The sequence below is a fragment of the Echiichthys vipera genome, assembly GCF_963691815.1.
Source record: "Echiichthys vipera genome assembly, chromosome: 8".
Taxonomy (NCBI): domain Eukaryota; kingdom Metazoa; phylum Chordata; class Actinopteri; order Perciformes; family Trachinidae; genus Echiichthys; species Echiichthys vipera.
Window position 1 is genome coordinate 17,490,943 of NC_139833.1, and position 14,359 is coordinate 17,505,301.

Consider the following 14,359-nt stretch of genomic DNA (forward strand, 5'->3'; position numbering starts at 1 on the left):
ACCAGAAAGAAGCAGCAAATTCACATTTAACAGAGGCTGACACCAGTGACGGTTTGGCATTTACTCAAACAATTATCTAACTTGTTTTCAAATCATTTTAATCAGTTAATAGGCAGATCACTCAAACACATCAAAACAATGCAGTATTTGGCTAACTGTAACATTTCAAATCTCATGACATGTTCACAGTATTTTATATTTTATGACAGCCCCTCTGCTGCAGTTGTCTCAGTCACTAACTGAAGTAAAAAGTCTGTTTTAGTGCTTAAGGATAGTCAAGATCCTCCACTACATTCTGCAGACACTTTGTGGTTATTATTCCTTTGTTTAGTTCTTTTATATGTCTCTCAAATTTAAAGGTGCATTCATGAAACTGGAGCCTTCACTGAAACAGATATTGAAAATGGAGCCACCAGACAGGAGAGCTTTTCTCCTGCTGATTAAGCTGATTTGTTATATGGGCCTCTCACCATCCACTTGTGTCTTGTCTTCTGTAGAAATGAAGAGACGTGCTAAGTGGAAATGAATGTGCAGCAATCCAGTCCTACCTGAAAAAGACATCAACTTAAAATAGACCAAAATTTTGAAAAAAAAAAAGTATGATAATTAATTTGGTATCAGCAGTGTGAAATGAGATTTCTCCCACTGTAGGGGGAAAGGGAACCACAGGAACTGGGAAGTGGAATAATTGACGTTTTCATTTTTTTTTTTTCTGACAAGGAGAAACGGGAGACAACAGACTCAGATTGCTTTTGACTCAGCTCCCTTGTTTTCTCTGGTGTTGCCCTCAGAATAGCAAGGAGGGCTGATATTGGAGGAATAATATTTTTGACTCCTATTCTACTGACATCCAAGATACTTTTATCATCAACCCATCATTGAGGATGAAATATTGCACCAGCCCTTTAAATTGAAGGCAAAATTAATTTCAAGATGGATTGCAGCTGACTGGTATCTTTGGATTCAGTGTGAATACAACTGTTGGAATCCTTTGTGTCATTGTTCAGCCTCAGAAGATGAAAGGGGAAATGTTCTTGAAATGCATGCCTTTCCTTCATTTGAATTACAGTATGGAAATTATGGGGAGAGGGTTTTTTTTTCCTGTCGCTGAAGGGAGGGTAGCACCCGCTAACTTTTTCTTCTCCCAGAGTTTTGAGAAACAGAATAGATGTGGATCTTGTTGTGAGTGATTGAACGATATATCTCCAGACAGCATGTTATTTGTCACAAAGGCTCCTTCAGTTTCGGAGCTAATTGTAGTTAGTTAAATGTGTCAAAAAAATGTTAAATGCGTCATCTAAATTGTCAGCAACAGTTCTTGGTCGAAAAATAAAGGATGGCTGGAATATTAGGTAAAGAGGACACATCATTTTGTTATGTTTGCAGTTGCTAATTCCACTCCTACTGTTTGATTTGGGTACTAGGTAAAAACTATTATTACAATGAAGCAAACTTGGAGGATTTTACAGGGAGTTCTACTGCGTAATTGATGTGAAAAAAGTTGGCATATGCAGTAGGGGTGGGAATCTTTGGTGTCTCACGATTTGATTTGATTTGATTCCAATTCTTGGTGCCACAATTGGATTACGGATCGATTTTTTTATTCAAAACGATTCTAAATTCAAGTCAGGTTTTTTTAAAATTAATATTTGCTTCAGGATCTACTCTAGTCCTCTGTGAGCTACTGAAGGCAGTGTGGCAAATTGTGGCATGAAAGCATAAGATTATACCTTATTCTTTGAAAAAGGTATCAAAAGAAATCTGTTGGTGTGGAGTTAAAAGTGAGCTTTCCAGACCTCTGTAACCCACTCCTCATCTCTGCTGTAGGCTAGCGGCTTGAGGCTACATTAGCTGCTACTAGCCTAAAACGCCTAAATCTCTGACTGAACTGTCGGCGCTTGAGTTGCATTGTGGGTAATGTACGCTTTAGGTTGTGACAAAGACAATATCTCTGGTTCTGCTGCATTGATTTGGATGCTTAAAAAAAGCATCCATCGACATAGTTATATGATACTAGTCAAGCAGTGATGGCCCATGGGCCAAATGTACCCTGCATTTTCTAATTCACAATGAAAATGAATTGATAAACTCCACTGGTTTGTACTTTGAAAGTAGGTGCCAAAGTGCAATAAAAAAAGCAACAAAATATAGCTTGTTTTCTCAACTCCTGGAAACAGCTCTGCATACAACAGACATCTGGTAATATGAAAATAAAGAATTTCAAAGAACGATGGGCTATGGGCCTTTTTGGTTTTATTTCATCTGATAAATATTAATAATTTATTATTCATAAACTGTAAAGCAAGTTGAGTATTCCTGCTTTATATTAGGTTTGGATTAGAGAAGACCATCTCACATTCTTTGTGCACTTTGAGTAATTGAGTTTTACTAATTCAATAGTGTCATTTTGTTCTAAGATATAGGGGGAGGGTGTTGCATCTTTAAAGGGGAGAGTCCGAAGAAAATATTAACAATGCTGGGATGGTCATCTAAGGGAACCATAAGTTTCAGTCATTTTGGTACAGTCCCTTATTTTCTTACCGCATATTTCAGTGTAGTCTCCCCTGAAGCTCAGCACTTCTACTGTACCTGTTCACCTTCTCCAACCCTTTCTTTTCTCAATCTGTTTCCTGGCTCTTTCTGTGTGACCGGGCCCATCCAGCCACCTGGGTTGAGTTATTAATGCCCGGGGAGGCAGGGAGATGATTTCATTGCGTATTCAGGTGTGGGGATGGATGGCTTTCAGAGGCAGCCAGCGGAGGGTTGGGGAAAAGAGCCTCTGTAGAGAATAAATATACCTGTCTCCTGCTGATGCATCGGGCCACACTCGGTGCAATGCAAATAAGCCATTCTCCTCCCCCTAACTGCTTCAAATATTACTCACCCGTTCCCACCTGGATCCCCACCAGCGAGACACTCGGTCAGACTCCGATAAGGCTTTCGGTGTTGAGTGCAAGAGCTCTCTCACATACAGTGCTAGCATGGCTTGGTTTCCCATCATGCTGCATTTCCCAGGTGACTTCACAGGTTCTGATGCTCATTATCTATCCTGGCTGCCAGATAATTAAGGGCAGAAACTGGAGTTGACATTAAAGCAAAGGTTGTGAATGGGTTCTCTCGACACACACGAGCTTTCACTATGTCTGTTATAAATGAGTGACTGGGTTTTAAGTGTTTTGGTCTGTGTTTTGAAATTGGCTGTTTGGTTTCTGTGTCACAGACAGCGTCTCAGACAATAAGGACCAGAGATTTCTTATTTCCAGGGCCACATGAGAACACAGCTGCGTGTCATCACTTTTACTTTATCGGATTTTTTTTCCTCTAAACTTCTCATGTGCTGTAATTTCCCAACTTGGATCTTCAATTTGGTTTTTTTTCACAATAGTAGTTTGACATTTTCAAAAATACACATATACACACAAGACAATTAGCATTTCATTTTTTGCTTTTATCTGTATTCTTGGAGGCCTTGGACATGTACAATGATGCTCCTCTCCTCCACATCTCCACAGCAGGTAAATACTAAACTTCCTGTGAAGTTGAACATTTTAGTTATTGTGCTTTAAAGATTCTGGTTGTAGGGCTTATAGTACCTTTCAACAGAGCCAGGCTAGCTGTTTCCAGTCTTTATGCTAGGCTAAGCTAACTAGCTGCTGTATTTAATGGACAAATACAAGAGTGATACCAATCTTCTCACTTAAAGGTGTGTCTTCACTGGCGGGGCTTTTCGGGGTTAGGCTCTACGGCAGCTCTGGGTATTTTGTCCGTTTTTTTGTGTTTTTAAACACCAGTATTCTGTAAGTATTCTGTTAATTACATACTGATGATGCTACTCATACTCATCACTGGCTGTCTGGCAAAAGGTAGCGGTGTCAGCAAAGAGGCCCTTCGGTCGAAAATAACCGAATTTTTGGTTTCATTAATGTATCAGAATTTAAGAAAAGATAATGTCAGATATTACTACAGACATCCCCGTTCTTACATCGCAGCCTTTGCTGAGGCATTTTAGAAGCCGGCGAGCATGAAGAGCAGTAGAACAGCAGATAAACACATTTAATTTTCTAAAAGGTCTTCACAATAAAAGTCCCCTGTAGTTTTGTTATTTAAAAACTGTTGTTAGAAACCAGCCAAACCAGAATGGTTGTTTTCATCAGCAGTACCTTAACACCTTTATAAATGTCTTTCACTTTCATTTCTTGCACAGACATGAGTTGAATCTGCACGCTTCCCTCCACTTGAGTATCGGCTCAGTTTGCTTGGAATCTCGCTACCAGGTACTATCCGCATCCTTTGCAGATGGAAAACCAAAAAAAGAGCGAGTCAAGTCTAGTCGAGCCGTACCGTGCAGTGGAAATGTGCCATTAGTTTTCTGCTGGCAGCGCAGCTGGTTGGCACTGTTGCTTCGCATTAAAATACATTCTATTCACAAAGCAACCCGCATTGTGTTGGGACCTGTGTATATCAAAATGAATGAATGCCTTAAACTTGCATATAAATAGATCTGCAGCATGAGTTAGAATGCTAAAATATCCCTCTTACCCTGTTCACTAGAAAAAAAAAACATTCATCTTGCAGAAACTCTACAGAGAAACCAAGGTAAAAAAAAGGGTCTAGGTTGAAAACACCCAGAATGATTATTTAAAGGCCTTTATGTAAAGAAACATCAGTTCAATCATTGAGTTCCTTATTTAGACTGAACAGAACAGAATAGAAACAATTAGAAAATCAGCCATTTACGGATCATGCTACTTTATTTTAAGTCACCATTCCTTCAGTAGTTTGGGGTTGGGTTGAGTGATATGATGATACAATGTTATACCATAAAAATGTGTTCATCATCAGTTATTTAGCTTTAACATTTTTACTACAGACATATCTCTGGTTGTATTAGTCCATTGTTGGCAATCTTTCAAATCAATGAGCAGGAAATGTATAGTACTTTTTGATTATTATATAGTTTTTGCATTAATGTGATCTGTATTTGTCAGGTGTTTAACTTACTGGATTAGCCAAAAATAGACATTCATGACTATTTTTAAATATATTGACATTGACATCGTGATGTCAAATTTAATAGTCTATGATAGGAGTGGGACTCTGCTCGTAACATGCCAAGGATTAAATATATTTAATTTCTCATGCCTTTAATAGGTGTTGTCCAGGGGACCGGATTTTCATAATTAATTTTAGCACTTGAGCTAATTTACAGCCGTATTCTCACATACAGCTTTTTACTACCTCTGTGAGTAGCTCATATGACAATTTCATACTCAAAAAAGTAGTACTAATTTATAATCTGTACAAGTACTGCCCTGTGGGGTTGGACTTTCATTCTGCTCACTCACTGTACTAAATATTTTAGAAGCCAGTGAAAAGATTAACTGCAGTGTTTCAGATCAAAAGATTGCTGTATTTAATGACAGATTGTTCTTTTTCTTTGAAATATTACAAAAGAAAAAAGGGTACGCTTATAGATTGCACTTTGATGACTGTCCACTCTGGATTTAGGTGGTCTTGACGCCGGCTCTAATTTCTCAATATAAACAAGTGGTGGAGACTTTGGGCAGGGCTCAGCCACTTCTTTGATTTCATATTCTGCTGTGTGTTTTTTGCTGTGTTTGATTTAAATGAGCTTAGGCCATTGTCCTTATGCTTAAAACATAAGCAAATAAAGGGGATAAGCAGAGACTCTGACAATATTCACTGTGTATAGTTGACACTCTAATTAGATAGCAAGGCAGGGGATTAGACAAGTAAATAAAGAGAGATACCAAATGTGACGTGAAGGACTACATGTGACACTGATATGTGCAGAGAGAGACTCACAGCCTTGATTAACTGCACATATAAAACTAGGGACGTTTTACGTACCCCCACGAATGTGGTGGCAAATTGGAGTGTCTGGTAAACAAGTTGCCACTTCTTTTTTTTTATGTCCATATGAAATCAAAGAGGAGCTACTGCATTCATCCTCTGACAGTGTGGCTCATCACTTCCACAGTGTAAATCTGAAGTTTATTTTGGTTTGCTATAAAGTCAGAGAGGTTGTGTATGAATGTATTTATGCAGTGATCTGTGTTGGTTCACAGTAAACACTGAGATTATTTATCAAACACCGTGAGAAACCAAAAAGCGGAATAAATCTTGCTCCTCCTAGCACATGGCTGTACTTCATGTGGGGTGCCCGGCTGATTTGGCACAGTTGAGCTTTTTCAACAATGTCTTCTGTTGCATCATTGAAACAAATGCTCCTTGGCATTTTTTTAAAAGTTTGATCAATCTGTTCTTCCATTTTTCTCCCAAGAAAAGACACAGCGTGTTTATTCCATAGGCCTACTGTACCTTATAAATCATTTAAAATGCTTGCAAGTCTGACAAGTATCAGACGCATCGATTATCAGTCTCACAGACTTTGTAATGATATGGGCTAGGGCTGAGTGGTATGGAGAAAATCAGATATCAAATATGATAACGTATCATCAGTAATGTGGATATAATGACGATGAAGTGGGTAAAGGGGCTAGAACAGTCTGGTAAGATCAGAAAGTTACGTCATTTTCTGTCATACAATGTCACGGTACGATATCCAAAATCTAAGACGATATTTAGTCTTATATTCCTTATTAATTTAATATCAATACATTGCATATTTGTTTTCCAGAAAGTTATTCTCTGAGCACAAAGTATACATTTAAAGTGGAGGTTGATTTATATCAGACCAAATAGTGAAACATGTCTAACTTCCGCCATAAAATTTTGGCAGCGTCTGTCTTTGCACTGGTCATTATACTAAATTATGCTGTAATTATTCAGGTAAAAAATGGCCACTGACACGCCACACACCCAATGGTCCTCCAGAATGAGCTGAGGAGGGAGTGTGTTTTGTTATGATAGATGAGCTGGATCCCTCCCAGTGTGTTGTGAGGAGATGACATTCCCGGGGCAGCGCTGGCCTTGCATCCTGGTTTCCGTCTTCTGGATGATGAGACACTAAAGGGAGGAGTCCGCAGGCTTCATTTACTGAAGCAACAGGGAATAATATAGTGCCAGCATTTGGATGTGTCAGGTCCCATATTTCTGGCTGTTCTATTAGAAATAGACCCCAGTGCGGGACAATTAACCCTTGGCCTCAGCAGCAGATCTGTGCAGTAACAGCCCTGCACGGGACAATAAATCAAACCCAGAGGGAGAAACCCACACTCCCTCCTCTGCTGGTTGCCTGCTACTATAAGCCAATGGACTGAGCTTACATGATGGTAGATATGCTCCGGCGTTATCGTATCACAATCGCTGGAGGTGCAAAAGTGATGTAATAGGTTGGCTGTAGCCAAGGGCACCCTGAGTGTTGTGCTGTAGTGAATACACCTTGGAATACACCTTGGATCAACTGCAACCCTTTAAACACACCAGCAACAACTTCTGTAGAGTCTCATGTTTCTTTCTGGCAAGGCGACTTAAGCTTTTATTTACCTTGATGACATTCTGGAGGTTTGTTGGTTGTCTCAAAGAGTATACAGCAGATGCCTATCGTCTAAACAGCTCAGTCTAGCTGTTTTTTCTGGCATTTCCTCCCAAATGCACTGATCAAATTGCGCCATATATATCTCCATAACTACATTTTTTTTTATAATTGCATAGTTGCACGGCTAATTTGATGTAAAATACACTGCATTTCCCAAAGCTGCTTCACAATAAAAGCATCCAACTGAGTCAGTGGTTGAAAACTTATGCGAAGCAGCAGTAGGAAATGTTTCGGTTTGCATCAGCAGTAACTTAACACAGCTTTTAATATGGCTGTAGGAAAGTGCTTGATAAACAGTAAAATAAGGCTGTACGTGTTTAGATTTGTTAAATTAAAAACTACAGTACAGAAATGTGCAGACAGTGCTAAAATTCCTCAGGATGGCCAGCATCTATTCTACTTATATCCCATTTTTACACTACTAGAATAAAAGAAAATATAAAGAATGTTTGTAAAATATTATACATTATAATATGTTGAATATGTCTAATATGTGTTCTTGGACTAAGATTAATGCCAACCCTCATTCGTTTGTTCTGAGCTTTAAGAAACTTATCTTTTGTTCGTTCTAGTTATACCACGGTGCCAGGTTATGCAGATGGAATCATAGCGGCATTAAATTAATGAAGTAGCTAGTGTAATCTACTGCTGTATCGATACAGCAGCATCTGCATCAATACATGTATCAGGAGTATGTCACAATATCGCTGAATATGGATATTTTGAGCACAGCCCCATGGTTTCTTTATCAAGGATCTTGGATTCTACTTTGTCTTTCAATGGACCTTCAAAATGACAGAGGGCCATGGATTCGCTGCTACTAGTAGTAGAAATGTAGGAGGGAAACTCCACCACTAACATTTTTCAACACAGCCAAACTGAGAATAAGTTTAGCGCAAGGCACTGCTTGGTTTTTGGGAAAGTAACTATCACTGTTTGGTCTTCCCTGGTACCGAGCAGCAGCACAATGGTGCAGGTCAACAGTTATCCACTGTAGTAACTTTAAATGTGTGTATTCATGGCTCGACGCAGCATAGTGAAAAACATCCCAAATAAGAGAGAGGGTTTGAGCCTTTATACTTTCTGAGTATCGAGTAAAATGTGATTGTAGCATTGAGTGCAGAGAACTGTCAAATACCAAAAAATGGCTTTGAATGCTTCCTTCTTTTTTTTTTTTTTTTTAAACTGATTCTTGAATCAGATATTTTCTCTTCTAAATCAGGGAACAGGAAAACATTTTTAATCTGTATTTTTTTATTTTTTTTTTATAGCTGCCCTTTTTAAAGTGCAATTCCAGCGTATTTGCATTCCATCGTCTTTTTGGGCATGAATATACATCAAATAAGCTCAAATAAGCTTCGTTCAAAAAAGCAGATATGTTTGTCTGCAGAGGGTAATTGTAAACGTGCAACCATAGAGGCAGAAAGGACATGCCGTTATGTAAATAAGAAACTATTTATGGTAGTTTGTTTAAGGACAAGATATAGACCTGTTTAAGGACAAGATATAGACCTTTATCCTCCTTAAATTACTTCTGTTGTGATCTGGTGTTGTTGGGCCCCTGAAACTGGTTAGTGAGATGTGATTGTGGGCCCTACAGTGCTCCAGTCAGAGGGCCCCGGTCAGTGAGTCATTAGTTGATTTAAGTCCTTTACTCTCAGAGTAATAGTAAATACAAGCAGTACAGAGGATAAGCTTGTCAGTGCACACACAGTAACTGAAATAAAATACAAATAAACAAATGCATGAATATGAGTTATTTCTTATATCCAGTATTATATAAGCATTTAAGGACTGTAGCTTAAATCGGCATCTTCTCTACATCAGTATTAAACACAAAAGGTAATAATGTCCCCTCATATAATGTTATAAAATGACATTGTACCACGGTTCCTGAACATTTACAAGGCAGCTTTAGGAGCTAGCCAGTTAGCTTATCACCTAGTGCAACTAGTTTGGGATCAGGGGCGCCCCCCTTAATATAATGGTAGAGGAAACACTGGTGCATTGCAAACTATGTTACTTTTTTATTGGATTTTTAAAAACGGGTTTGCATAAAGATTGATTACATGATTATATTTCGTTATGCAATGTGGCATTGGTACCAAAACCCAGATATAGTCTTGGCATTGGAAACTCCCAGACCAGCTCTACCACAGTCTTTTATGTTTTCCATTTTATTTGGCACATACTGTGCCAAACCAGTCCAACTATCGCAATGACCAGATAACGACTGGAAGCTGTGGCTCTCTTATACACTGGTAGTAAAAAAGAGAATTATGAATCCTCACTACAGTGGGACTGGCGTTTTTGTCTGCAGCCTGTCATATTGAGACCATTTGTTTAATGGCAGAATAGAGTTTTCTTGAAATGAGTAGTAATAAAGCTGTAGATGCAGGGGTCACCTTCAGGAGCTACTCATGGTTATTCCTATCATTAGTATGTCGTGGCTCGTGCTGTCCTGCTCCAATTATTACTGACACAGGCTCTGGTCTTATGACTGCGCTGTTCAAACTGCCCACTCTTAGATTGTAATTCTCACACCGATGGACTAATGTGAAATATGGCAACAGATGCAGAACTGAAGCATATAATTCAGGACCCAAGGGTCATTAAAGCCATAGCTATTAAATATAATTTGAAAAAATTAGCTTTTTTGGCTCGTGGAATAGCAGGTTGTGAGGTATTATGGTAATCACTACCTTTCCAGGGGTGCTCGCTTCCCCCAAATGTTATTACTATTTGTATGACTTGGTGAATGGGCTTTGGATATGTAGTCTTGTTTGTGGATGCTTTATGGTAGGGGTAATTCTCCTCAGATGCAGGGGCAATTATTGCTTTTGCCAAAATGTGTGTTCCTTTGTGCGAGTCTGAAGTAATTATAGCTCATTGCTTGATTTGATGTTGGTCTGAGAGCATTTGAGCACACTGTACACTGTTGTTTAATACAATTTTGACACACACACACACACACACACACACACACAAACACACACACACACACACACACACACACACACACACACACACACACACACACACACACACACACCTGTGTTTATGACATGGGACAGTGGCCCCGCATTCAGGCTGATATTGACCATTCTAACTCATGCTTTACATGGGAGCGTATATGTCCCGAGGGTTCTATGTTCCCAGAGTCCTATGTTCTCCGGTTCAATATCCTCTTAAATATGACATATCAAGTAGACCTTTCAAGGTCAAATGTTCTATGTATGTTTCTCTGGATCATACACCTCACAGCCTACAGATGGATTTCTAGCTGTGAAGATAGCCTTTTACGAATCTTACACTGAGGACCTTGGGAGCATAGGGATTACACCCTTTACAGTCATGTTAAAGCATCTTTATAATTGCAAACTGTGATACTTGTCTAAGAGGGCCACACATTGCCATCTGTGATTACTCTTGGGTTCTTTATTAACACTATATAAATTATAATAACCCTTGCAAGGCCTTTCATGTCGCAGCTGAGCAGCATTAGATCCATTTGAAACCCTGGTTGGCTTATTTGTGTCGAGCATTTTATCATTCATAGTAAATAAAGGTCATTGCTTGGTCTGAAAGGGCAGTGAGGTGGTGAGTGTGGCTGCAGGGCAAATTTCATTGTCATAAGATCAAGTAGACATGAACTGCAGAATGAAGAAATCTTGGTTGTGTGACCATAACAGGAGAAGTTTTTGAGGAAATTGGAAATAAATATATTTAGGAAAATGTTGACTGCGGCAAGAATTTGGTAATCAATTTACTTTTTAAATCATTTTAAGCATAAATTACCACATTCTCTGGTTCCAGTTCCTCAAAAAAATTGTTGACAGATGGACCAGTAATGGAAATAGCTGCAGCTCTAGTCTTTTTCATCCTTAATGTGTCTCAGTCATTTTTGAGGTAAATCTGTCTCTTTAAAACTGAAGAAAACATAAACGTTGTTTCTTCCTCCCTCCGTATTGAAATCATCTTTTTATTGAGTGTACTAAGGTCCATACAACCAATGTGATGATTATAACCTGTCGCCTATAAAACACAGTTGTGACAGATAATAAAACTGATTTAAAATAGATAATGCAAAAGCAAATAAGCACCAGTAAAGTCACTACAGACACAGACAGAAAGTGAAAACCCAAATGCAAAACCAACCTAAATAAATAAAATGTTGTTTCTTTTATTGATGGCCATGGTTTTAATTTTCCTTTTTTTCCCTCAGCAGCTGGCTGCACCTTCGAAGAAGATTCAGACCCCGGTCTGTGTGACTTCACCCAGGGGGAGGAGGACGACTTTGATTGGCTGCTTTTTCGGACGTACAGTTCACCTTATGCCAGCTCTGACCTCCTGCGGGGTGAGTGCTCCTCTCTCCTAAAGTTCTGCCTTGACTGTTTTTCAGGCTGCAGCCATTTTGTGTAGTTAGATGTTGGTAGGCATGCAGATTAGACGAGGTGACCAGAAGCTCTGCTTGCTATAAATCTGAAACACAGCATGTTGTACATGTTGTTCAAGTTCATGGGGCACAAGACCAAAGGCTATGTCTTGAGATATCTCATCAGTTGGTGTGTTCTTTGGTCTCTTTTTTAATTGTCTGAGAAATAGATGGACTTTTGTTTGTGAGGCAGACATATCAGAAAAGCGTAAATGCATGCAAATCAGCCATTTTGGATGTCCAGTGCCCATTACGCACCAGCTTTAATGAAGCACTTGTCACAGTTTTCTCTGCTTCCTGCTAACCCCAAGGATAATTTTATGTAAACCAGCCTCACAGGACTAATGGAAACCAGCATTTTCCTGCCATCATGTTATCTACTGGTGGTTGCCAGAGGGAGATGGCATGCATAGTTTATAAAGCGCTCCTCCATCTCTGCATTAACAAACACCTACAGGGATATAACAAAGGGAAGAGTGCTGTTTCAGCTTCTCAGCAGAAATATCAGTGGCAGCAGTGGGCTCTCCGCTGAAAATACTTCTACCCTGGAAACTTGCAATGTGATCAAGGAACCGGCATCCCTCAAGTATAACTGATCAATCAGTCAAAAATTATATGGTGATGAGAATTCGAGCAATCCATGTCATAAACATACAATAAAATTTTAATCTTACAGGAGAGGGAGACAAAGAACTTACATGTTAAGTAGCAGCAGCGATTTTACAAGATTGGAAGAAAAGACTGACATAAAGATAGATAAGCCTAGGAACAGTTGAAAGATGACAAGATAGGATACAACCAGATACTGTAGATTGTTTAAAAAGAAGTAACTGTAGGCCTGAGGGAATACGCCATCCTTTTGGAAGATATTGACTCCAGTAGCCTTTGAAAAGGCCAAAACTTCCTGCAGGGATTTTATTTTTAAAAGCTATGTAGTTGTGATTATGGTTTATTGGACAGAAATTCCTTCATGTCCGCAGGCGTCTGTCAAAATAGAATTCTGAATTTGATAAATCCCCAAATGAATCCTAAACTCCTAAAACCACACCTCATTCACCTCCCCATCATCAGCATTCGAGCGAGAGTCTGCCTGCAGCCATCAGCCAATTCACGGCAGGCGATGGGATAATTAATACTTTTCCCTTCGGGTTTAATTAAAACTTACTGCCATGGCATTTGCAGTGATCGGGGGAGCTTCAGTGGAACTGACTGGCACAGGTGGAATGAGGCAGGTAGTGTAATCTGCACATAGTAAAACGGCGAGGGAAGCTCCGAGCATCAACTCTCGATCAATCAGTTCTGAGAACCATCAGATGAATTCAGTTTAATTTATTATCTTATCTAATTATTCTACTTGTGTTCTGACTGGTGTCATTTCTTAGGTACACCTTGACATTTTAACTGTGTCATTTTGTCTGTAGATGCTGGCATAGGGATCCCCCCCCCCCCCCCCCCCCCTTTTCATTCTCTCTGTCTTAATCCCCCTGTGTTGACTTCTAACCATGTATCACAATGGGCAGCCAAGGTGGGGGGATAACAAGAGTTTATGAGATAAGGCTATTTACATTGGACCAGTATTAACTTTGTGGGGCTGAGAAACTGGTGTCGAGGGAAGATTAGTAAACACAGCTGAGATAGCTGCAGCTTGTGGCTCCCAGGAGAAATTAGAGACTACCGTTTGTGAAAGAGAAAATAGTCTTGGAAAAAAAAAGATAGAATATGGTGAGGTCTTAATAAGAATGGCCCATTTTCTATCACATTCCCCTTTATTTTGAATTAGATCGTAGATGTCTGGTTGCTATTGATAATCGGACGTTCTCTCGCTGTTTTAATGAACAAGTCAGCCCTGCCGGATGACGACCTTGTGAAGAAGAATGTGTCTGCATGTCAAGTATACCTAGTTTTCTGAAAGGCAGAGTCATTAGCCTGAAAAGTTATGGGTCTGCTGCAATATCCATTATAGTGTAGCTGGGTGGCCTTAAAGGAAAATCCATTAAAGACTTGAACAAGCTTAAAAACAGCTTTTGGCAATGTATCTTGCTTTCTTTGTTCACCTTGCTAGGAGCTGTGGTTTTCTTATTCTTCTGAACAGGTCAACAGGTCAAACGTGTGGGACATGAAGTCCAGATATTTCCTGGGTAACTACAGTGATGATTAAAAGCAGAACTTTTTCAGGTCTTGGGGCATCAACAGTACACATCGGGTTCTCACCCACCAGAAGCAAAGAGGCATCTATAAAGACTCAACGTTTAGCATGAAAGATGAGGCGGAAATAACAACATTGACAGCAGCTTCAGTAGTGCAGCCACAGCTTGCGTGAAGGAATGTGCATCTCTTGTTTGCAAAATAAAACACAATCTTATGTTATCGTATTTTTAACTACAGGGCGGACAAACAGCATT

At 39.4% G+C, this 14,359-nt stretch overlaps 1 protein-coding gene across 1 annotated transcript in view; it reads left to right on the forward strand.

Moving 5' to 3' along the window:
* The window catches only part of ptprub (protein tyrosine phosphatase receptor type Ub), a 167,138-nt gene that overhangs the window by 39,226 nt on the left and 113,553 nt on the right, over window positions 1–14,359 (forward strand). Inside the window, exon 2 of the mRNA XM_083918392.1 lies at window positions 11,748–11,879. Within this exon, the coding sequence (XP_083774518.1) occupies window positions 11,748–11,879 (132 nt within the window). The remainder of the gene's footprint in view (window positions 1–11,747; window positions 11,880–14,359) is intronic.